Source organism: Plectropomus leopardus, chromosome 24 (assembly GCF_008729295.1).
Source record: "Plectropomus leopardus isolate mb chromosome 24, YSFRI_Pleo_2.0, whole genome shotgun sequence".
NCBI classification, from domain to species: Eukaryota; Metazoa; Chordata; class Actinopteri; order Perciformes; family Serranidae; genus Plectropomus; species Plectropomus leopardus.
Window position 1 is genome coordinate 7304003 of NC_056486.1, and position 26275 is coordinate 7330277.

Consider the following 26275-nt stretch of genomic DNA (forward strand, 5'->3'; position numbering starts at 1 on the left):
TAACTGTCAAACCTACAGTGTGCAAAGGCCTTAAGGTGTGGCTTACAATCATAGCTGCAATCCTTTTGGTTCCTGATACTATATCAGCTCGACCAATTAAATAAGTATTAATAGCCATTTCCTGGGTTAGTGGCAGTTGATCTTTGCTCAAGTTTGAACGAGAACCCTAAATCGAACCTGAACTCTGAGAGGGCTCAGCACAAATTGGGTCTTAAATCGGATTTCCGTGTGTTTCTCAGGATGATTAACATATATTAATCCTTTTGCCGCTGTATGGGAGCAGCAGGCAGCCAGCCAAGGACCTTTGTGAGCTCACTCAGTGTTGCAGCAATGTGAATCTATGCTAAAGACAATGGTTTTAGCATTGTGAAACACATTCCACTCCTGGTCTTTTGACTTTTCGTGAGGTGGACGGACTTCAGAATCAATTACAAGGTAGTTTTTTACAGGGCGCACTGACCTCAGACAGAGAGGGAAAGGCTCAGTGGATTCCTCCCTTTGCATTCCACTTGTTATCTTTTCTATGAGCAACATCTCTGTCCAACTTTGTTCTCCAAAGCCCTCTTGGGAAAAAAAGTCAGTTTTAATCATCTCACATCTTTTTCTCTTTTAGTCTTTGTTATTCAAATGCCTCATTCAGCTTTGGGCAATCAGTCACCTGCAGAACTGGACTTTCACCTTTCTAGCTTTTATCTCTCTCTCTCATTCACTTTTCCACTATCTTGCCTCTTTTTTTTTTGTTCATCCCTGTTTGTACTGTAAACTCAGCACACGCCGACAGGAATTCACTCTGAAGGGCGTGGGCGTTCGGGTGTCTACACAACCTACCTGTTGCAAGTAAAGGTCGAGATCAGGCTCAGTGGAAAAAGAGGAAAGGACTGAGGAAAGAGGCTTAATGAGTAAGAGTGAAAGAAGAAGGGAAGCGGCTAGAACAAAACAGGGAAGTTGAGCAAGATTCACCCCTCCCCTTTCTACCGCACTCCTCCTCCACTGGTGCCTCCCTCCTGCAGTAACCCCCCCACCCTTACAGCTCCCTAACACTACTACTCACCTGTCCAGTTTCACCCCTCTCCCCTCCCCCCAAGCTCCTCCTCTCGGGGCAGGTGAGCTGGTTGTGGGTATAAAGGTATGCTAATGTGAAGCAACCTATCTTCTCTGCTCTGGGTGGTGCGGAAGACACAGGACGCAATAGGGCTGAGAGAGAGAGTGTGTGTGTGAGAGAGAGAGAGAGAGAGAGGCGGAGTAGGAAAGTTGCAATTTAAAAAAGACAATTGGATTGACTGTTCTCAGACTTGCATTGCAACCATGGGGCTGGGAGTAAGTATTGGAGCTTTGTCACATGTTTTGGACTAGTTTTTAAGACTCTTTAGATTAAGATTAAGCTGGTTATGATTTTCAGTTTTGAGTGCAGACCACGTTTTGTCACAAGTTATTGGTTAAGCTTGACAGTTGTGGTTTGCCTGACGTAATTTGTACTTTAGTTTCGAAACCTGCCGTTCAAAGGCAGTTTTTTTATTTCCAGTTTTAGAGAACAAACTTTTCATATTGGAGATATTTATGAGAGCTGTTCACAGTCCTTCTAACAATGATTAACACACGTTTTACAGCATGTTTGAACAGCAAAGTTGACTCTGCTTTCTGCTGTTGCTTGTGCAACTTAAGAGGAAGCTTCAGAGCAGGCTTCCCACATGTGCTCGGTCTTGTTCAGAGGCTCATTTTGTGTCACTTTCTTCAATCCAGAGAGGGAAAGATGAGTACAAATTGGCAGCAACCTCAGATGGCGGGGAGAAGAAAGGGAAGAAAGGTAAAGGGGACAAAGATATGGACGATCTCAAGAAAGAAGTTGACTTGGTGAGTACACAAAGAAATGTAAAATCTGTTTGTAATGTTTTAAGTGCTTAAATGTCAGTATGGCGACACTTGCATTGACACTTTGTAACATTCAGAATCCACCTTGATTCAAACAGAAAGGAACGGGCGTTCAATAGAGAGACATTCTTGAACTTTACAACCATTTCCTTCCAAACACATTGTTCGCCCCATGCTTAATGACACTCTTGTTCAGGCCCTGTTAACACAACTGGTCAGTGTAAGTCACCACCATCAGTCACAGCAGCGATAGTCACGGCTGAGCAAACCTCCGCTTTGACCTCATGGCCAGTCACATGAGATGTAGCTGTCTGCCCCGTATTTCATAAAGATTACTACTTACACTGCTGCATGTCTTGTCACATGTCATTAAGGAGTTCACAACTATACTTAACTTCTCAGTCATGCTTATCTAGATTAGTTTTCAACGCTGAAATGTTGGTTGAGAAGCTCTGTTGTCATTGTCTTCTCAAAACATGTGAGCTCGTCCTTTTTAATGCAGCCAGTAAACATATATTAGTCTGCTTCTAATTTCCTGTCAGACTCTCAGAGCATGAGTCGTTTATTTTGTCTTTACCCACAATCACGCAAATACTAAATGTGCAGATGTAAAGTTGCATGCATAGAGGTTTAGGTGGGTTTCCTGTGTAGAACAGTCACCCAATTTCCACTGGTGTCAGCTTTTTCTCAGTCTGTATCTGTAGCCGGCTGAGGTCATTTCCCAAGGTCACTCTTGCATTAGGTTCATCTGCTAGTCAATTAAAGATCTAATAAGTGATTTCATACCACAGACTGTTTGTTAGTGGCAATTTAGAGGCCAAAATACATATGTCAAAGGTGTCAAGTGTTGTTAAGGTTTCATCTGTATCTTAAATTATCTCCGTCTTCTTGAAAAGTTTCCCAAAGTTGTTCTCACTTCTGTGTTCATCGTTGCGAGTACCCTTAAAATGTCTCGTTAAGGACAAAGCTTCATTTTAACTTGTGTCGGGTAGTGTCCTTCACAAGGTCAGTGCACAAAGAGACATATTCAGGTCTCATCTTAAAGTAGACATTAGTCAGCGTGTTAAAATGTCCTGCTAGTATTGTGACATCATCATAATTATCATTTTCTGTAATTCTGTATCATGATGACTTCTAGATGGCCTTTGTCTTTGACAAGGTCATCAAGTGAAGGTGTCAATAGATGCTGTCAGTTTGTTGCATACATGGTGGTGTAACTTTCCAAAGACTGCATATATAACAGAATTTGGGAGTCATGGATTTTTGCCAGTTTTATAATTAATTCTTAAATTATTGCATGTTTTTTCTGCAGTGGTCGCTGCCCAATGTCACCCAGCAGGTCACAGATTACTGCAGTTTATTAGGCAATAAAAGTCCCATCTAGGTGACATATTAATGATTATTGTCTGCCATACATCTTAACTAGATCTCAAAGTCCTGCCGCCGCTGAAGGACATCTCAATGTCCTAGCAACTGTATCGCTACTCTGCCATAACTGCCTTAACTTAGAGTATCATTTACTGCAATTAACTGAAAGCAGTGTCTTTAGTGTGTCTCCTGAGGCATGACAGTGGATTGTGTTTTAAGAAAGTTTGAGTTTCAGAGGTACATTTTTTACCTCTGAAACTCAACTTTTGATGGTCCTCCAGATTTGGTTAAAGAATAATAGCATATTGGGCCACAGTAAAACAGTAATAAGAGTGTAGGTGGGTCTCTATGGAGTCCATGAAGCCGATATGTTAATCATTATTGCACCATCATGCAATTATGTGAGACGTCAAAGTCCACCTAAAGACAATGGTGACTATTCCCATAGCAACATAAAGCAGCTAGTGATTTGATAAAATGCTAAATATAGCAACGTGCGATTTGAGTTCAACATCAAGAGGAAACTAGTCCAAGAGTGTGTGTCTGGCCATCCAAACATTATCCAAACGTTTGTGTTTATGAGCCACAGTATCAAAGCCAGTGAAGAAATTTCATCTGCAGGCTTCAAAAGAACTGCTGACAAACACTCAAAAAAAGCAACAGTGGTTTGGGGCATGTGATAACACATTATCCACGCCACATTTGTCACGGAACACTTTGCTCGCTTATTATGATGCAAAACAGTGGCGGCCCGGGCAAAACTGTCCAATTACACCCATTTTCTCCACCGACCGTAAAGAGTGTAAATGTAAAGCGACTCTTCCAATAACAGCTTCACATTTTCAGTGGTCAAATTGCTGTTATGTAAATGTATAATATTGCATACAGTCCAAGCAGTGGATGTGAAACAAGCTTTTAAAGGTCAGTGTAAACTTGTCCTTGCATAATATAATGGGGCACTGTCACTGAGTGGTGTGAACTGATGCTTCATTCATTCCCTGTCATTCATTCATTCATTCATTCAATGTGGACTAACAGTAACTGATAACTAAGCTGCCATCTAATATAGGGAATTTGCTCCAGCTGCAGATCATAAAATGAGTGTGTTTAATAAAGAAATTTAAATAAAACCGATTAATAAAACAGGCCAAAAGGGATGGTTTAGATCTTTTGAAGTGAGGTTGTGGGTAAGGCAAGGCAAGGCAGCTTTTTTGTGTTGCACATTTCATACAAAAGGGCAGCTCAAAGTGTTTTACAGAGAAATAAAATATAAAACATAATAAAGGATACATATTTACAACAAAATAGTAAAGAGCTAAGACATTAAAGGTTAAATTGACTAAATATATTAAATTTTTAAAAAATAAAAATCATGAACAATAGCGAAAGTGTTGACAACAGGAACAGAGACAAACAATGTTTAAAATCAAGTTTAAGAATAAGTTTGCAGTCATACAGGGTACAGTAGATGGCAGTTTGTGCGCCCTGTTAGAAGAAGCGCTGTAGAAGCGAAGCGATGTAGCGCTGCAACCTAAAAAACAGTTCTACTCGAAAAAAAAACTATTTCAGTTTAAGTTTGTGCTATATTTGAAATTATTTCACTGCTTTGCAAAGCCGTCAATTTGTGATTTCCGACGCTCTCTTCAAAGCCATCGGACGCCACTGAAAGAAAAAAATATATTTTTTTATGTTTTTGACTGTGGTGTATTAAACGGTAGGTTGGCATTTACCAAAGTCACACAAAAACCTGAACAAACTAAAGCACCATTTCCACCAAGCAGTTTGGTTTAGTACACATTTTTTGCGTTTACATTGTGAAAAGTTGTAGATGGTTTTTTGTCACACTTCGGAGATACGGTACTAAAAGGTTGAGCTAGAAACACGGCAGTCAATGATTGAGGAGAGAATCAACACTCTTACTCATGGTTGAGTCATGGCTGGTTTAGAAGCTTATGTTCATATTGTGACAAGTGTTTTCATACAGTAAACTATAACTATAAAATGAAAAGGTTTTTTTACAACTGCCCTTCAAAAACTCCAAACCGTCACTTGAAATCATATGATTGAAACTGCAGTCTCATATTTTACCTTCCACTCCATGTAATAATAATGAATACAAGCACAGGGCCACATAATGACACACTTTATATGTACATAATAGTTGAGTCATTGCATTTTGTCAGGATGTAGCAAGCTTTGCAGCTTTTAGTCCACAGTAAAGTAATTGCAGAGAAAAAAAAAACTATTATTGCCATACTGAAACGGAAAATTCAGCACCATTACAGGAATTTGTCACATATGTGAGGTCAGTAAACCACCACAGAAACCAGCGTGGGCATGTTTTTACTTTGTTTCACTCTCTTGGATTTTGTATAAAGATTACAGTACTTTTGACAATGTAAAAAATGAAAGGTGTGAGTCAGATATTATTACAGATCATCCAAAATGCATTTGAAGAATCTATTCATTCACTCGCTGTAGGCGTTATTCAGCAAACACAGTGTAGGCACATGAATGTGGCAGCTTCTCTTGTTCATTTGCACTGTAATTTGCATTTTTCCTCCGTTCTTTCATTCAACCTATTTTTTTTGTGATTATAGACACTATGATCAAATATTTACCTGAAAACAACACTTTGGCTGATCAAATCATCCAATAAATTAATTTTGTTTTTGAGTTCAGCACTGAAAGGGCAGGCTTCCCCAAAATGTCACACACGAGCAATACTCTTGGAGGCAAACATCAGTATATCAGTTGGGTGACGTTGATTCGGCTGGATGGGCTGTTTGCTCACAGCAAACTGTTTGGATGAGCCCATACACAACTGAGCTCATGGCGGCTCAGCTTTTGTGTTTGGCTGCCACTTTTCAGTCACCAACAGACTAACTTTACTGGAATGTCTGCTTTGACTAATCTTGAAATCACACTATATGGACCAGCATGCATCCGTAATCTGATCAGATGGCCGATTTTGCCTTGTCATCTATGTGTACCTTTGGGGGACATGACAGGACATTCTTTAATCCTCAAAGGAGATAATATCTGCGGTTTTAAAATGAAAGGGATTTCAGCTTGTTTTACGCAATGTCTCTCAATCTTTTTCTCCCTGTTTCTCTCTCTTTCTCTCCATAGGATGATCACAAGTTAACCTTGGATGAACTTCACAGAAAATATGGAACCGACCTGACCAGGGTAAGCACTTGCATGTGTGTGTCTATTTATTTTTGAGTGTGTGTGATCCACAGAGGCAGATAAGCCCAGAGGCAGGGGAAGATATAACAGTTACTATGCAAAACTCTGCACAGACTTGAAGATATTTTTTCATGTAATTATCCATTTCAGTGTGTTATAGTAGTGCAGAGTAGTGCATAGACAGAAAATCTCCTAGTGTCCAGCATAATTTTTTTCAAAATTTTGCTAATTGATTACACATAAAATGTAATCAATTAGAACAATTAGAACAATTAAAACAGTGTAGTTGCCTTTAGAACATAGGCAAAGGCAAATTAATGTATATAGCACATTTATAACTTTCATAACTCATAAGTGTTTTACAGATTAATCAAGTCAAATACTTATTTTTGACAGTCAAAAGTTAAGGAGCGTGTGCTCCATTGTAAATAATATATAATAATAAAAGCCTTGTCTTAATAAAGGAAGGGATTCTGTCCACACAAATGCAACAGGGCTTTTAATTTGAAACAGAAGGAAGTCTTGAGTTAAAAATATTTATTTATTTTATCTATGACATATTCCACAGATATAGACATTTAAAATAGAATCAAAAGGTGATGCTAATATGACTATAAACAGATCATTTTCACTGCTACTTGCTGCAAACCATGTGCTTCATATGCAGAAAAAGAAATAGGTGACACTCTGATGGGCCTCAGCCACGCTGCTCTGCTCACATGGGCTGGTCGGTTGCTCTATCCTGTTAGGCTGCATTTACACCAAATATGCCATGGCCTGTGGAAAGAAGTTTAAATGGGATCAAATTTTGGAGAATCGCAACACTGATGCTGCATGGGCCAATCACATAATCAGCACTCCCGACTGACAAATGCCAGCAGTCTTATAAGTAATACAATCTTTGTATCATTTGACATTATAGTTGGTAAAAGAAAAATAGTGTGTATCTTTTGTGGCAGTAAAGATATTATAATACAGACAATCAAAAGGAATTCTACAGATATTTTCAACCATCTTGAACAAACTTACTGAAGATAAATACTAGATGGGGAGATTGGCTTTCTGTTGTTGGTCTCCACCTGCGCTCCACCACAAATTGGCCATTTAAGTGACACTCCCATGACGCTGCACAGCCCTGTTGTTAATCGCCCCAGGCCTGATATGGTGTGAATACAGCCTTAACATGCGCAGCAAATGAAAAACAAAAGGTTCCGGGACGCCCATGTGCTGCTCAGGTAGGCGGTGTGGCCCGTTGGCTGACATTTTCTCGAGTACTCTTAAGAGGTATAAACTGTATGGTAACAGGCAATGGGGCATCTCACAATTCATCGATCTTATGTCTAAAAAAACACAGCCGCTCAAGTCACAAGTAAAAGTCAGACTTATATAGATAGTTTTGTTTTATTTGTCCAGAGATAAAGACCTTTTGAGATATCTGCCTTCAATACAATGCAAATCAAGAATAATAATAATATTGTTATTTGTATTTATTTAATTAATTTTAATTGGCTTAAGCTTCACCGGTTTAAATACACATTTAACACACATTTTAAAAACACATTTTCTGACCAGAAAAGAGAACTGCATTGCTTAAAGTGCGATTAAAAAGGTCCCTAAAAATTTGAACTGATCTACTCATTTAACAGGCTGTATATTAATCAAAGCGAGTGGAATATAATGATGTTGACTCACAATAACCAACACTGACATGACAGCAGAAATCTTAGAAACATGTATCTAAAAAACTGACAAATACAATGAAAACTATCTGCATGGTCATATCCCACGAGATGCAGGAAAGAAAATGTTGCTATTTGGTGAACTGACACATAAAAAATATCACAAAATGTCACATTGTATAGAAAAAAAGGGGAAACTCAACTGCTATGCAAAATGTAATTTCCATGTTTTGATTTTGGTCTTCATCAAGCTGAGGACACATACACACACAGAATCCCATTACACAACTCAATACAGTCCTACACCAGCCGGATGCTTGACTGATGCTGATTATCCGCTGAAATCTGATCTGTCTGAGTTTTCCCCAAAACAAAGACTGCATTCACGCAGGAACGCCGATCTTATTGACCCTACCAACAAGAGAAAAAGTACTGCTTTTCACTACCTGTCCAAGGAGACCTTCAGTTATACTTTACTCTTAATTCTTCAACATTTTTTACACTAAGAAACCATGGCCTTGACCTTGTTGAAGTACACACTGTTCAATAATAACAGAGATACAACCTGATTGTCCTGTCTCCTTCTCTCACACTGCAATCACTCGCTCCATATCAAAATATGTGATTGACCACAAACTGTGCTTTTTACCATCTAATTACAAACTTGTGAAAAGAGAAAGCAGTAATTATAGATTAATGAGATCTTTCTTCCTACGGATATGGTTTTTGTTTCAACCAAACTTTAATCTCTTAACCACCTCCTGAAGTAAAAGCGGTGCACCTGTTTACCAAATGAAACAGTTCAGCAGGAAACATGTCGCCCTGACTCGTCCTTCATAGTGCTTCCCTCCAGTAAAAGAGGACAAAGCTGATGAGTTGCAGGGCATTAAACTGGACACACAGGTTTTCCTTTTATTATTTCCTTTAGTTTACACAGCCAGAAGCCTCTCTGTTTTCTGTCAGTGTGCCAAGCTGCTGCATGAAAGCATGTGTAGAATTTAGGTACAGTAAAAAGAGGACATGTTATGTTTTGGTTTTTTTTAGGTCGATACTTGTACTTCGGGTTTCTACTTGAACACACTTACATGCTTCAATGTTTAAAAAAAACAGCATTTTATCTTTACTGTCTGAGCTGGAATGCCTGTATTCAGCCTTTGTCTGAAATGCTTTGTTTTAGCGCCTGTCTCTTTAAGCCCCCTTCATGAAAAAGTTCTGATTGGTCAGCATTTCCAGCTCTTCCATATGCACTTTAGTTGCAGACAAGGAAATGACTGTAACACTGTAACGCTATAGCGGCACATTCTGCAGCGAAAAATAACTATTAAAAGCAGGAATGTCACCAGAAACCAGGGAGAATTAACAATATTGGCAACCAAGACTACGTGTTTCCCTGACATTAGCATGTAGCCACATTTAGCAGTGTATGAACACTTAGAGTAGCGTCCCTGGAGCAGACGACCATATAAGAAATCCGTCACTGAAAAAAAAAAAGAAATCCGTCACGATCTGACCTCAACTTGAAGCCACAGAAAAGAAAACTTCACAGGGAGAAATGTTCACAGGGATTACTTTTACATATGTTTACCTCATTATTTGAAGCTTTGGCCATGTTAAATATAAGCATCCAACTATTGTTACAATTTATTTATGACAGAAAATGCACAATATGTCCCTTTAAAATCAGATTTTTGTGTCTCTGTTTAGGGTCTTTCCAACTCTAGAGCAAAAGAGATCCTGGCCAGAGATGGCCCCAACGCTCTAACGCCTCCTCCCACAACGCCTGAATGGGTCAAGTTCTGTAAACAGGTAAAAGTCACTTCTGAGCTGAAACTCCCAGTCGGGTGCTCCACTCAACTCCATGCAAAACACAAACCTATTTTGCATATTCAAGTTTTAGAAATGCAAATCCATTCAGATTCGTTGCAACCAGAAGAGTCAGCAAACTCTTGATACTTAAATGTTATTTTGTTTTCAGCTGTTTGGTGGTTTCTCCATGCTGCTGTGGATTGGTGCTATCCTCTGCTTCCTCGCTTACGGTATTCAGGCTGCCTCAGAAGACGAACCGGCAAACGATAACGTAAGCAGAACTCTGTTAGAGTATGATATAAATTAAAGAACTAATACCACTAAAAGTCTTTTCTCTCTTCCTGTAGTTGTACCTGGGTGTTGTGCTTTCTGCTGTCGTCATCATCACTGGTTGCTTCTCCTACTACCAAGAGGCCAAGAGCTCCAAGATCATGGACTCCTTCAAGAACCTGGTCCCACAGGTGGGTTTTAACCTTTTTTTGTTGTTGTTTTTTCAGAATAACTGAAAAGCTCATTTATGTCAGTGGTGGAATTTTACTAAGTACATTTACTCAAGTACTGTACATAAGTACAAATTTGAGGTACTTGTACTATACTTCATAGGGAAATATTGTAATAAGAAGAGTTTTTAAAATGTGATGTTATTTAATAAAATAATAAAATATATATAAATAATAAAATGTTTATGCAAGTACAACTGAAACAATTTGTTGATTAACCAATTAGCTGACTCAGAGAATTGCCAACTATTTTGCCAAATATTTATTTGGGTGATTTTTTTATCCTTTAATTTAATAATTTTAATTTTGGGCTGTGGTTTTTTGTTTTTTTTTACATTTTATTTTATTTTGAAGTTTTGTAGGGTGTTTTTTCTATTTTTCTTTTAAGAATTTTGCACTTTTGAAGTGTGATTTTTTTATTTTAAATCAATCAGAGGTGGAGGGGTGGGGGGCATCAAAAATATTGAGTTCATCAGCATTACCACACTGATGACAACTTTTTTTCTTTCATCATCTGGTTTCTTGTTGCTAAGAATTTAAAAAAAAAACTTTTCAGAATGTTCAACGTGTATAAATCTGGTCAAAAATGTCCCCAAAACATGTATATTTTTTATGTTTGTTCTCCTAGCAAGCCCTTGTCATTCGTGATGGTGAAAAGAAGAGCATCAACGCTGAGGAAGTTGTGGTTGGAGATCTTGTGGAGGTGAAGGGTGGAGACAGGATCCCTGCTGATCTGAGAATCGTTTCTGCTCATGGCTGCAAGGTCTGTATCTCAAAGACCTGTTTTAATCTCACCTTGCAGATATTGTTATGGAGACATGGCTTAAAACAACACTTAAGATATTGAATATTTATGTGTCATTTTCAGCATTAACCTTGGTCAAGTAGACACTAAGATAAAGAAATCATGATTTACTCACACACAGTGTCAGTAAAACTGTAAGTTAAGTTGCCTAACATCTGTTGGGAAAAAAACTAAATGTTGACAGATGTGGCATTAGTTTATTTCTTCATTCACTTTCTGAAAAAAAAAGTTTCTTTTGACTGAAAGATCAAAATCACTCCTCTAGTTTGTTCCTTAGTTTTTTTTATTTATTTTGACCCAGATGTGGCATCTTACATCTTCCTGTAGACATCATGTCAGTTTCACTTCTCTGGATATCTTTATTATTTCATTTTTTGCCTCACTTTTTATCCTTTCTCACACCATCAACTTCAAATTCTGTTGCTTGGCTATACATCACTGGACAGTTTAGGTCCTAGACACTTGTCAGACAGATCTTCTTACCCAGTACGAACCTCGCAGACCTCTCAGGTCACCTGGTTCTGGATCAGTGGTTGTTCCAAAAGTCAAAACTAAACATGTTTACACTGCCTCAAGCTTTTATGCAGCTCAAATATGGAATAAATTGCCAGACAACTCAGAACTTTCAGCTCCAGGCTAATGATCTACCTGTTTACTATTGTATTTAATTCATTTTCTTCCAAAACACATGTATTTGTTTGTTGCTTTTATGTTTATTCTGTGTGCTTGAGATTTTTTTTGTTCCATTGTTTTACTGTCAGTGCTTTTGTCTGTTTGCTTTCACTATTTTTATTCTTTGTGCTTTTGCTTGCTTTGCTTTATTGTTTTCATTATTTGTGCTTTTACCTGAGTAATCTGTAAAGCACAGTGGGCATTAAATGTGCTTTATAAATAAATTTTCCTTTTCCTTCAGGTGGACAACTCCTCTCTGACTGGTGAATCAGAGCCTCAGACTCGTACTCCAGACTTCTCCAACGACAACCCGCTGGAAACCAGGAACATTGCTTTCTTCTCCACCAACTGTGTTGAAGGTAAAGAACTAAAGAATAGCAAACAACACAGAAATTGTTAAGGCCAAATTAATTAAATTTGAGGCCAAGTTAGAAGGAAATTAAACTTGTGTACATCTCAAAAGTTTTGAAAGTGGTGGACTGTAGCATAGCGGGGATCAGACCTTTAAACATCAACGAATTTCACTGATTAAGTGACTGATGAAGTTGCAACATTGGCGATCAAGTTGAAATTTTCCTATTGGCCGTTGTTTTTCTAAAATAAATAGGTGTGACAGTGTTTCAGCTGGTGATGTGTTTGCCTTCACAATAGTTCATCTGATCCACTCCCTCAATACATACTTAGTTTTTGTTACCACACAATGTGTTTGTCACTTTGCCTCCAAACTTTGATCCAGAAAGCAGAAAAAGAAAAGAATTCCCATTAAAGACACCACTGACTGTCCCTGTAACAATATGGCCACAATTTAGTTGGTTTTTGCCCTACTCTTGTTTGCGATATCACCCAAAATATCTCTTGTCCTTTCCAGGTACTGCCAGAGGAGTCGTCATCAACACTGGAGACCGTACCGTCATGGGTCGTATCGCCACCTTGGCTTCCAGTCTGGAAGGCGGCAAAACTCCTATCGCCAAGGAGATCGAGCATTTCATCCACATTATCACCGGTGTTGCTGTCTTCCTCGGTGTTTCCTTCTTCATCCTCTCACTTATCCTCGGGTACGGGTGGCTGGAGGCCGTCATCTTCCTCATCGGTATCATTGTCGCCAACGTGCCAGAGGGTCTCCTGGCTACTGTCACTGTAAGTTGTGTTCAGCATCTCATTCTTGAATAGATTTTTTATTATGCAAAGGCTGAAGATAGTATACGTTTGAACACTTGAATTCTGTCTTTAGGTGTGTCTGACTCTGACTGCTAAGCGTATGGCCAAGAAGAACTGCCTTGTGAAGAACTTGGAAGCCGTCGAGACCCTGGGCTCCACCTCCACCATCTGCTCTGACAAGACCGGCACCCTGACTCAGAACAGGATGACCGTGGCCCACATGTGGTTCGACAACCAGATCCACGAGGCCGACACCACAGAGAACCAGAGCGGGGCTAGCTTCGACAGGAGCTCCGTCACCTGGGGCGCCTTGGCCAGGATTGCCGGGCTCTGCAACCGTGCCGTCTTCCTGGCAGAACAACAAAACGTCCCCATACTGAAGGTGAAAAACTTACCTGGTTAGCTAAACGTTTTGCTCCAGTTCACCCATTCTGATCAGCACAAAGGAGTCTAAATAATTCATCAGTGGAGGAAGATATCAATAACATTGTGTCTTGTTCCTGGTCGCAAGCAAGCATCACCTCATATATGAATAATTTTCTTCCTCTTTGTTGATTCGGATACAATACTGAAATGAATCTAAAGATGCAGTGACTGTGAGGGAGGTGACTTGGCGTAATGACTTGGCAAGAGACTTTTTGGATCCAACAAAATACAAACGTAGCTAAACCACACCACAAATCTTTATAAAAAGCACTCAGCATAATTAAAGGCCTTTTCAGAAATATATAGCTGCAGCTATAGCAAGAGGTGGCCAGACAGACCCATTGATTTATTTTTTAATGAGTGCCAACAAATCTTTTCCTTTCTCAAACTGCACAGTGGGTGCAGGATGGATAAAAAAAATGCTGTTTGAAGTTTTGTTGAAGGAGGTAGCCATTGTTTTTGAAATTATCGGGAGGGCTTTGACTTCTGTTATATTAGTTTTTGTGTTTTTTATCAATGTTGTCCACAAATTGGATCACTGATCTTTGCTGACATCCACAGAGAGATGTAGCCGGTGATGCCTCAGAAGCTGCCCTGCTGAAGTGTATCGAGCTGTGCTGTGGATCCGTCGCTGGCATGAGAGAGAAATACCTGAAGGTTGCCGAGATCCCCTTCAACTCCACCAACAAATACCAGGTAAACATAGTTTCCCACAGCATCACAGCTCCTTAATTTGTTCCACTTGTAGTCTGTGCAGGTGAAGTGATGAAGATTGAGGCGATATTTGTGGTATTGGAGGGTAATGTGGATTTCTGCCCTCTAGTGGTTGGCCTCATTAATTTCTTCAGTGACCATTTTTTTGGTATTTTATTTATAATTTTTTTTTTTCCTTTTTTACAACACAAAAAAAGAGAAACTAACAAAAAACATGACAGTATAACAAAATTAAACAAACTGTCAGTAATGACAAAAATGTCCATGAAGGGATGGTTGACACCTCTTCCTCCTAAAGGCGGATTTGTAGTTGTGTGTTGGCACTATGCAAAGCCTACACTTTTGTAAGCATTTAAACATTTGTAAGGGTGTGTCACCCTGCAGTTACACCTCCAAAATGCTGGTGGGTAGTGGGGTTTCTATGAAATACTGTAAAGTTTGATTGATTCAAAACACCTAAAACTGACAAATCTTGTTTTGCAATAACCAAACCAAACATCAGGGCTTGTTTGGGGAAGAGTCAAGAGAGCAGATGAAGCAACCTAGTATCACAAAGAAACTGTCAGGAATTAGCTGCCTGCTGTATGTGTCCTTGCACAAATGAAGAAATTTATCCCAGAAACTCCAGAGTTCATTGACAATTTTTGACAAATCAGACCATCATAGTTAGGAGTAAAACTGGGATTGGGACAAGTATTTCAGAATCAGGTTTTCTTCTTGTCCCACAGCTCTCCATCCACAAGAATGCAACTCCCGGAGAGACCAAGCACCTGCTGGTGATGAAAGGCGCCCCAGAGAGGATTTTGGACCGCTGCTCCACCATCATGCTGCAGGGCAAAGAGCTTCCTCTGGATGATGAGATGAAAGACGCTTTCCAGAACGCATATGTTGAGCTGGGAGGACTTGGAGAAAGAGTGCTGGGTATGAAATCGCTCCTTTCAGCTACATCTTGACGTGTTAAATTAGCTGGTGGAGAAAAAGTAATCTGACAAGTGTTTTTTTGCTGTCTTACTCAGGTTTTTGCCATTTCAACCTGCCCGATGACCAGTTCCCAGATGGTTTTGCTTTCGACACTGAGGAGGTGAACTTCCCCACTGAGAACCTGTGCTTTATCGGCCTCATGTCCATGATTGACCCTCCTCGTGCTGCCGTGCCAGATGCTGTCGGCAAATGCAGGAGTGCTGGAATCAAGGTATGCAACTGTCGTCTTTTTCAGGTGTTCAGTAAATATATGTATCATTTTAAGTCCAGAGCTTAAAACTTTAGCATCTTGTATTTTTCTGTCAGGTTATCATGGTGACAGGTGACCATCCCATCACAGCTAAGGCTATCGCCAAGGGTGTGGGTATCATCTCTGAAGGCAATGAGACAGTCGAAGACATCGCTGCCCGCCTGAACGTACCAATCTCAGAGGTCAACCCCAGGTTAGTGCACTCACCGAAGCTTAGGTCTGACTTTTCTTGTGGCATTAAATATTAAGAATAAGACTTTATGGCCGATGAACATCCTGCTTAAAATGACTTTCATCAGCTATATGAAATCTTCCGTCTAAACGTCTCTCTTCTTCTGCAGCAGTTTTTCCATATACTTGATCTAATAGATAAAAATTAAATCAGCGCTGGCTAACAAGGCAATCTACTCAGCCAAAAAGGCTTTTACCATTAATTCACTGCAGACAAATAAATCTGCATAAGTCTCTGAGCTGGTGGCTTAACTTTTCTTCATCAGCAAGTTTACTCTGTGTGTTTAGATCACTGTCACACTGCAGAAATACTGTACCCAAACACATATTTAAACAACTGTCGTCTCGGCAGAGTCATCATGCAAGAAATTCCTGTTTGTTGACAGATGAGAAAATGCCGCCTGTCAGTAGCAGGCTCATTGCCAAGAAAATGTTCATTTACAAGGAATTTGGCCTGGTCATTTGATACCTAGCAGTAAACATAGGAAGACTATATAAAAGATTATTATCTAAAAGATAAAACCAAATACTGAAATAGTCAAGAGACATAACTAAACCAGAAATATTTACAGTAAAGGTGATGTTGCTGGGTAAACATCTACGTCCCTGAGGCATTAAAATCTAAAAGAGGGCAGTGTACTCACTGGCAATGCCTCCAGGGGATACACCCTATTATATTCCCCAATTTTGCAACACTGTAAACAACAAATTCATTTTTATATGATAGAAACAGTGGCATTGCGTGACTTCACTTATTTTGAAAGCCTTATGTCACAGAGATTATTGAGAGCGAAATGTGTTTTGAATGTTATTATCATACTGTCTGTGATGTGTCAGTGTTTTTGTACCGGTGCTATGCACAGATCTGACACCTGCTCGCCTGCCTACTCGCTCTCATCCCAAGATCTCTGAATCTCTGTGCACCAAGGCGGCGATGTGAGCCGCATAGGATACAGCCGCCAGTTCAGATACATTTCTAACATACTTAAATATAGGCAGAATTTTAAAATTACACACAAGTTTAATGCTACAGTTTGTCAAAAAAAATAAACAAATCATCTTTTTAGGGACCCATTCAGTGCTTTTGTGTCTCAGGGACTCACGATGCTGAAAACCTATCAACATCACTAAAATCTGTTTTTATGAAGAAGACTGACTATACAGTTTAAAAAAATGTATTGATTTTGTGAGGTAAAGGTCCAGTATTTTAGCAGTTCCAGACTCCTGAAGATGTAGAGCACTAAATATAACTTTTCCTGGTGATGCCATAATTTTCTTGAAGGGATTTCAAGGCTGTTGCTGTCTGTTTTTGAAAGAAATCTTCTGTTTCCCAATGATTTTCTCTTTTTATTCCTGCAATTATACCCAATCCTTAGTTTTCCTCTCAGAAACAGGATGTGGGCTTACTATTGTTGTCCTAACGCTGCTGTGATTTCCTCCCCAGGGATGCCAAGGCCTGCGTCGTCCACGGTGGTGAGCTGAAAGACATGACCTCAGAAATGCTTGACGATGTGCTGAAGCACCACACAGAAATCGTCTTCGCAAGGACCTCCCCTCAGCAGAAACTGATCATTGTGGAAGGTTGCCAGAGACAGGTCAGCGTCAAAGAGAATTTAAGACATTTTCGCTGACACACGTGGATAAAACGCTCTCAGAAATGTCCTTGATTTTTGTTTGATAAGAAATTAAAGCGTGAACATCCTAACACTTCTTCCCTCTCTCTGCAGGGAGCCATTGTGGCTGTGACAGGTGACGGTGTGAACGACTCTCCTGCTCTGAAGAAGGCTGACATCGGTGTCGCCATGGGTATCGCTGGATCTGACGTCTCAAAGCAGGCCGCCGACATGATCCTGCTGGACGACAACTTTGCCTCCATCGTTACTGGAGTAGAAGAAGGTACACAGAGGCTTAAACTAGTAGAAATGTTGAAAAAAAGACTGCAAAAAGCACACATTATCTCACTCTTCTCACAAAATTAATTTCTAAATTTCCTCTCCAGGCCGTCTGATCTTTGACAACTTGAAGAAGTCCATCGCCTACACTCTGACAAGTAACATCCCTGAGATCTCACCCTTCCTCCTCTTCATCATCGCCAACATCCCTCTGCCTCTGGGAACCGTCACCATCCTCTGTATTGATCTGGGAACTGACATGGTGAGCTCTTTGACTGTTTTTCATCAAAGTCATTATAAAATCAAATCTGTCCACCAAGGAGCTACATCTTGTGAATTTGGATGTAAAATGTACTTGTTGTCTCCCAGGTCCCTGCTATCTCCCTGGCTTATGAAGCAGCTGAGAGCGACATCATGAAGAGACAGCCCAGAAACCCCAAAACAGACAAACTGGTGAATGAAAGGCTCATTAGTATAGCCTACGGACAGATCGGTGAGCATCATTTAACGATAATTTATTTGTTTTGTTAAAAACATAAAAGACAAGACAAGGAACAACAGACAGGGTTATCATAGGTTGCCTGAAATGCTTGATATCACGTAAAAAAATGATTAAAAAAACACAAAGAAATGAAAGCAGCATGGTTACGTTTCAGTATCAAGGACTGTGCATCCTTTAAGTCCACAATTGTCCTTTAACACCCTACAATGTCCTTACGATCCATGACCCTGATTCATGGAGAGACCGTTTTTCTTCTTTTTTCTTTCCTTTTCCTTTTTTAGAAGGGGGGAGTCTTCGACTCATTAATAAGCCAAAGTCTATTCTGCTTATCATAAAATACGGTTCTCCAAACAAGCTAAACATGTAAAATGAAACAGTTACTTCAAAATCAAATAGGATTTCCACTTTTTCCAATATTTTTCACATTTTTCAATGGCATATCTTCACATACATTTCCTTAACTATTTCTATCCATTCAGCCCTTGTTGGAGACTCAGAAAAGAGTTTTTTTGTGCTGCTTTTCTAAAGTGAAGCTCTTCTTGTCTTTTAGGTATGATGCAGGCCACAGCTGGATTCTTCACATATTTTGTGATCCTGGCTGAAAATGGTTTCCTCCCCATGGACCTGCTGGGGATCAGAGTCCTGTGGGACGATAAATATGTAAATGACCTGGAAGATAGCTACGGACAGCAGTGGGTGAGTAGCACTCGTGTTTTTAATAATGCTGTTGTGTAAATATTTCACTCAGATTTTCAAGTGAAGAACAGAAGAGGAAAAAGTGCTAATCATTTAAAATTTTTCATCCATCAGACATACGAGCGCAGAAAGATCGTAGAATTCACGTGTCACACAGCTTTCTTCGCCAGTATTGTGATCGTCCAGTGGGCCGATCTGATCATTTGTAAAACCAGGAGGAACTCCATCCTGCAGCAAGGAATGAAGTACGTACATGTACAGACATATATGAAAGTACAGACGGTGGCTTCCACTTCTCACAAGATAAATTCAAGCAGGGTACTTTTTAGCCTGACCTATGTTTTTAATATCAGGGCTGCTGGATTATGGTAAAAATCATAATCATGATTATTTTTAGTCAATATTGAGATCACAATTATTTAACCCAATTACTCATTGACTTTGGAAACATCAGGCACTGACTGAACTTTCAAACAAATTTAACTTTTAAACAGCAGGTGTTCTTAAACTTTTAAAAAGAAAACAACTAATTATATATATATATACACTGTATATATAAAAACATGCAAGAGAGACTGCACAGTTGGCAGAAGAGCCTTGGACTCCAATTACTGTGAGCAGCATACACTCGAATTAATTACAATATAATGTTTTTGAATATATTTGTCTTTTTCCCTGATGCTTTGAAAAAGTTGCCTAATGTGTCCCTTTTTAGAAATAAAGTCTTCTGGAGGGCATTAAAAGCTGCTAAATATAGCAAAAAAGACACCAATTTGGTCTCACTGGGAACACCGCCAATAATGAAAGGGGTGCGCAGGATCGTTAACACAAAATAAAACAAGAGCATCTTTTCGAAACGGAACGTGGCACAATATTCGTTTTTATTTGAGTATCTTTTTTTTCATAATAGCTTGAAGCTAAAATCGTAATTGAAAATAAAATTTTACCCAGCCCCACTTAATGTCTTACAGTTCAGTCATGCAGACTTTTATTTGACAACAGCAGGTGTGTTTCCAACAGTTTTTATGCACATTTTCAATTTGTGCACAAAATCGCCGCCAAGTTGAAACACTAAAAATAAAATAAAAAATAATAAAATTGAAAAAACAGTTGAAATATAGTAAAAAACGTTTTTTTATGCTTTGGGTAGGTAGAAAAATTGGTGTATCAATAAAAGGTAAAGTGAGTAAGGAGATGTACCATCATTGCAGAGGCCACTGCACACTCTCTGGATAGCTTTTAACAAGCTTATGCACACACAGATGTTACCAGAGGTCATCCAAGAGCACAGAGCTGTAATATTAGTTGCTCAAAACTCTATTTCTGTTGTTTAGTGCACTCTCTGTTAGTTTACATCAACGATTTCCTTTATTTGAGGTTTGATTTGTACTCTTAATTATCTTTTCTTATTGCACCCTCTTCAGCAGTGGCACTTGACTGGAAAATTAGCGCCACCTCATACTTATCTCAATAAATCATCTCCTAATATTCGCATAAAAAAAAGCTAATTTAAAAAGGCAAATAAATTTGCATTTTATTTTGCCATGTTCAAGAAGAAGAAAAATAATAGGAAAAAATAAAATTCACACATTTAAATAGAAACCCAAATAATGTAGTCATGAGTGTCAATCAAATGACAAAACTTCTGAGGGTAAATTGTTTAATTGGGCATCCAGATCATTTGGGGGATTTGTTTATGACTTCAAGAGTTGTCATAATAACATGAATCACAGTTTAGAGTCATCTTAGGTTAATTAAGTAACAAGACAAATTGACAGTGTTTACTTTTTGCTACCACAGGAATCGTATCCTCATCTTTGGTCTATTTGAAGAGACAGCTCTGGCTGCCTTCCTGTCATATTGCCCGGGCATGGACGTTGCCCTCAGAATGTATCCTCTCAAGTGAGTAAAACACACACACCTACACGTTTACAACCTTATATACCAAACTATGATTTTACACTCAAGAATAAAGCTGGATTTATGTAAATTTAAACCAAATCGTCTCAGTTTCCATGTTTATGGTTTATTTTTTAAATTTATACAGGTTTATGAGCACAACAGAGACATCCCTTTTAGGTGTTAATCCATAAAATCCTTTTTTCTGATATTTTAATGACATTTACTGCTTTTCCCAGCGGCGTCCTGCCAATGAGTACAGCCAGTGCTTTGACATTGTTTTCCTTGTACTCCCCAATGATGAATTTTAAGTCAGCGCTGTTTTAGCTTTATTATCTTGTTAAAAAAAGTGGATATTATCTCATGTCACCGGTGATTTCCACTTCAGAGGCAGAATAAAGCAGGGGAGCTGTTGTGCTAATGAGATTCTTTGCCCAGCCAAGAAAAATAGAAAGCAGCAAAGAGCACGTCAGGCTCATTAGCTCAGGTGTTTCCTCATCTTGTTCTCCATCGTTGTTGTTGTGCCTGTACTGCTTCTCCTCCTTTCTTCCTCGCCACCTTTTCATCTGTTCCCAGTGCTTCAGACTCCTTACCCACCCACTCAACCCTCTATTTGGGCAAATGCTGAAAGCTAACCTTGGCTTCTCCTTCTCTCTGTCTGAGTCTGTGTCTCTCCAGACAGGTTTTGTCATCTGCTCCCTATTGCTGACATGCAAAGCATGTAAAAAAGCAAAGCAAAGCAAATATTGAACCAACTAAACATAACATTTGGCTAAATCAATCACTTTTGCTTTTTAGACACTCAAAGGCCTTGATCAGACAAAGCAACATTAGCGACATGGGACGTTTTTTTGTAATTGTGTATGAATGAGAGTGCAGCTTTTTGCTTACTACTTTTGTGTTGTTGAGCACCTCATGTTTGAGCGTGCTTTGGTGGCGACGACAAGTGATATCATACATGATTTGTTTCAAGCCAGGCTAATTTTAGCGTTGCCCTAGGCAACCTGCAAGACATATCTGCACAAATAGTAGCCTCAACCACTTTCTAACATTTCATCAACCATAATTAGACCAGACGATTGACAGCAGATTGTCAAACTGTCACTAAATCATCCCAAAATAAGCCTTGAATCGACCACCGTCAGACCAACCGGTGGTACTTCCTGTGATTTCTCCTTTCTGATAGTCTCTTGTACCCGCCTGCATATCTGTTTCCCCACATCCAGTCCTAAAGTGGCCTCTGCTTGTTCATTTTTGTTTCAGATTTTAAGGTCCAGATCTGTGTGTTAACTTGGTATCAAAATAATGGTTAAACTAAGGATGGATGATTCAGCGGTTGCCTATGTGATGGTTTGCATGCTCAATTGCTGTCTGTCCATCCACACTTTAGGCCATGCTGGTGGTTCTGTGCCTTCCCCTACTCCCTACTCATCTTCCTGTATGACGAAGCTAGAAGATATATCCTCAGACGCAACCCAGGCGGTAAGACCTTTTTTGATTTTTGCTTTTTCAGGCAGTTTAAGCCTTTGTGTTACACATTTCTGCCTCTGTTGTCTGTATTTGGAGATGAGCAGAAGGGTGCGAGGAAGACAACATTATTTAATTTTTGGCCAAATGAGAAATCGGATTCAGGATATGTCACGTAAATGTTTTACTGTCCAAAGAAAACTATGTCTCTCTAAGTTCTTCAGCTTTCACCGAAGCGTTCCTGTATTGTCTAAGGAAATTCTCCCGCTTCATGAGCTAAATAAACCATTTAAAACCCCTCTGGGTTTGTTGGAAAATGCATTGTGACAGAGCTGAAAAGGCTGTTTTTCTCAGCTCATTAAAAGTTTATTGGAGACACAGGAACAGTTTATTGTAAAAGCACTGGTTACTAATTAATTCATGTACCATGACACCAGGAGTTCTAATTTAATGCTGGTTTGAATGTCAGTGTATCATTTAAAATTGACCAAGATGTCAATGCAAAAATAAAAACAACACAGCAAAACTTTACTGGTTCTCCCAAACTCAACTGAGATCGCTTATAGTTTTTGAGATATCCTTTTAAAGAATAAATAGGCCGGCAAATGAGCTTGATCACATGACCTGACATGATGATGTAATGTCAGTCATGAGCAAGTATGATGTGTAATACAGAGAGCAAAAGCAGAGGTGTGTTAGTAAATGATGTATCGCATGGGTGGTGAACAACGTGTGTTCAGTATCTGTGCATGTGCTTCTGTATCTTTGTGTGTATTTGTGTGTGTCTGTGTGTGTTATCCTGGCCACAACTGCGTCTCCACACAGACCAGTGAACTTTGGCAGATGGCAAAAGCCCGGCGGGATTTCAACCCTCAACCCTGCCTTTGTTAATGCCTCGTTCCACCCACAGAGCTGGGCAGAACCTGCATGCAGGGCTGGCTGGGATGCAGCTGTATTTGTGTGTGTGTGTGTGTGTGTGTGTGTGTGTGTGTGACTCTGTTACATCTGAGCCCCGCAGCACAGATCAGTGAACATCCTATTGCCCAGCCACAGTGAATAATGTGTCACAATCAGACAGAAAAAACAAGTTAGGCTGACACAGTTTGCACTTTGAGGATTTGATTTTAAGTTGCCCAAACAAAATCTTGGGAAATGAGATGTGTCCTCGGCATGGGCGGTATCTGTTTTTGTTTTTATATGGTATATTGCGGTGCCCGACCGGCGAGCTCACTACGTTCTGCAGGCTGTCTTGCCATTTTTCGTCAACTCCATACCTAATGGCTTTATTAAAAAAGAGAAACACAACCATACACTTTCTGAATTCATGTTTCTCTCTTTAACGAAACGAAGACTTCCGCGTTTTGGAACCTGTTGGTTTTTGTTTGTCTTTTTTCACGGCGCCCATGCTAACAGGTTAGAGCAGCCTCACTGACGGTGTGAGCTGCACTGCTCAGGCACGGCTCATCGAGAGAAACAGAGTCTCACCTGTTTTTTTCGGCAAAAATAGACAGTGAACATGGTGTTTTGAAAATCCTATTGATAATGTTTGAGTCACTGTCAGCCAGCATGAACGATGAAATCATCCTGCAGCCTGAGTGCAAAGTTAAAGGCCACCGCCTTTTTAGATCCATCCCTTCTTTTTCAAAGACAACAAGGAGAATATAGGCCCCAAATGTGATGCAAAACATTTCAAAAACTATGTCCCTAATTCTGTCTCCTTTTGTTTCTAGGTTGGGTGGAGCAGGAGACGTACTACTGAGTGAACACGACACAAGTCACGGAGGGCACAGTCAGTGTTTCATCGTTATTTACTGCCATGTTACATATTTGTCTGTTAGTCAGACCCCAAAAACACAAAGCATGGAGGAATTAAGAATATTTTGATGTATATGTCATTCACAATAAAACATTTCCGCACCACTGTACACTGAGGATGCCTGAAATTTTATTATTTTATGCACACAATTTTGTTGCTTCTCTCACATGCATAGGATAACAAAAACAGCATTTCAGGCATTTCATGCAGGATGTTGTTTCAAGGTTCAATAGATATGTACCAGTGAGTCAGGGCCGCTGACCCATGCAGCGGGATTATCCACCTCAACAGTTCCTAAACTTGGGCTCTGGAGTCAGATCAGAGAGGGGGCGTGAATTTGAAATGAAGCAATTATGATCAAGACAGAAAGATAAAGCAAATGTGATGTTTATTACAGGAAGAGGTGACCAGCTGTGACTATTACTCACATGCAATACCTCCTACTTTAAACCCAACAGCTTCCTTGCACTACCCACCACATTTTGTGAACTATTATATACATAAAAAAGGGAAATTAAATCAAATGTGTTGTTTTTGCTGTACTTGTGACTTAAGTTAACCATTGCTATTGAAATCAGTGAATTTTCTGTTCATTGACTCATCAGTGTTATCTGCTGGATTTTACCTTTTTTATCTTTATTTTTCAAGGATTTTATCTCTACCTACCAGATATTAACCCTTTGAAACCTGGATCAACACTTTTCTTGTGCTGCATTCAGATGCCTTTCACAAATATTTAAACCTTTGAACCTCAAGCAAATTGGTTTGCTTGAGGTTCAAAGGTTTGAAAATTGGAGATGTCCTGCAGTTTGCAAGAAAATACATAAGTTTTTTTTTTTGTTGTTGTTTTTGGTTTTTTTTTACTTTCCTGCTCCTGTCTTTGTTTAATTAGAATTGTTTTGGTCATTTTGAGGTCATTTCCTTGTTTGTTTTTGTTTTTTTCCTTTACTTTTTCCTTGTTTCTTCTGTTTTGTTTCTGTTTTTTTCCCTTAAGTTTTTTAGGTCATTTTTCTAAAGTTGCTCATTGCCTTTTTCCCATGTTCTTCAGAGACACAGAGCCAATTTACCTTGGTTTCAAAGGGTTAAGAAAAGCATGTCGAAGCAGTGTGTGTGTGTGTGTGTGTGTGTGTGTGTGTGTGTGTGTGTGTGTGCGTGCGTGCGTGCATGCCTGTCCATTATCTGAAGAGCCAGTCTGCCACAATGGTGTTTGTGATGCATTGCTCAGTTGACCGCTAATGCAAAGAGGCCCTCAGTGAAAATTAACTGAGACCACTCTAGTGCTATCTACTTTGTGTTTACCCCGGGCATTATGAACGCCCTCTTCTCCCTCAACCCCTCTGGTGTGTGTGCGCACAGTGTACTAACCTGGTCACAGATGGCCTGGCCTGGACTGCTTCACACACACTTAGGAGACACTTGAGCTTGGAGGGAGAATATTAGCAGAAAGCGTGCGTGCTGCCTAGTTCAGGTTGAGTTTTGCAGCCGGCCAATCAGATTCTTCTCTTTCCGACTTCTGACAGGTGATTTCTTTTACAGCAGAGGGTGCTAGTGTGTGACAGACAGTGTGAGAGACAAAAGAATGGAGGGATGTAGAGGAGAGAGGGAGGATGAGGTTGATGGATGGTGAGATAAGTGAATCGATGTGATGTGGGGAAGGAAGCAAGAGAACAACAAATATTGGCGCACATTTTCAAGACGCGTTATCAATCATCTGATTATGATTTGAAAGCATGTGTCTGCTTTGTTAATACTCCTTCTGATGAATTGTCAAGCCGATAATGCAATTCAGTCGAGATGAATTGAGAAAGGGTGAACGAAAGAGGCAGCAGACAGACACCAACATTATCATGCCTTCATCCTTCGTTCACAAGCAGGGCTCCTGAACGTGCCTGTTGCTATGGCAACTCATTTGAGAGCTCTCTCTCTCTCTCTCTCTCTCTCTCTCCAACATCTAAATAAAATCTAGTCTATTTATAGAGCAGCACAGGCAACACGCGAGCTACACCAAGCGCACATGCATGCATGTAAATGTGCCCTGCAAAACTAAAATATAGCCTGCGCATATATGCACATGTGTGAGCATATGCACACACACACTCCTCCACAATGCCAGGGCTCACTGCTGTGTGTCCATCTGTGAATTTAGTCCACCCGCGGTTTGTTTACTTGTGTTTTTTCTTTTGCATTTTAGAAAAGAGGTTAAAGCCCTAAATAGATGGTAGGAAAGATGAAGTCCTTGCAGTGAAATCTCCCTGTCGCTGTTTGATCTGTCTCCGGTTTATCTTGTCAGGTGCTGCAGGTTGCTCTCCAGGCCAGCTGATAAGGTCTATTAGAATACACAGGGTGCGAGAC

General features: G+C 39.7%; 1 protein-coding gene across 1 annotated transcript; it reads left to right on the forward strand.

The window, feature by feature from the left end:
• Positions 1–1142: 1142 nt before the first annotated feature.
• LOC121962712 (sodium/potassium-transporting ATPase subunit alpha-1) lies at positions 1143–24032 on the forward strand. Its single transcript, XM_042512968.1, has 23 exons — positions 1143–1317; positions 1741–1851; positions 6370–6429; positions 9813–9914; positions 10084–10185; positions 10262–10375; positions 11043–11177; positions 12133–12250; positions 12760–13028; positions 13123–13431; positions 14037–14171; positions 14918–15110; positions 15206–15381; positions 15477–15613; positions 17096–17246; positions 17379–17547; positions 17651–17805; positions 17913–18036; positions 18596–18741; positions 18856–18986; positions 20542–20643; positions 22031–22122; positions 23838–24032. The coding sequence occupies exons 1-23, from the start codon at positions 1306–1308 to the stop codon at positions 23864–23866; spliced, it is 3072 nt and encodes a 1023-aa protein (XP_042368902.1). The 5' UTR covers positions 1143–1305; the 3' UTR covers positions 23867–24032.
• Positions 24033–26275: the final 2243 nt, after the last annotated feature.

Coding starts and splice junctions, on each gene's coding strand:
- LOC121962712 (XM_042512968.1), top strand. Junction 9,915..10,083: donor GGGTCAAGTTCTGTAAACAG/GTAAAAGTCACT, acceptor TTTTGTTTTCAG/CTGTTTGGTGGTTTCTCCAT. Junction 22,123..23,837: donor CCTCAGACGCAACCCAGGCG/GTAAGACCTTTT, acceptor TTTTGTTTCTAG/GTTGGGTGGAGCAGGAGACG.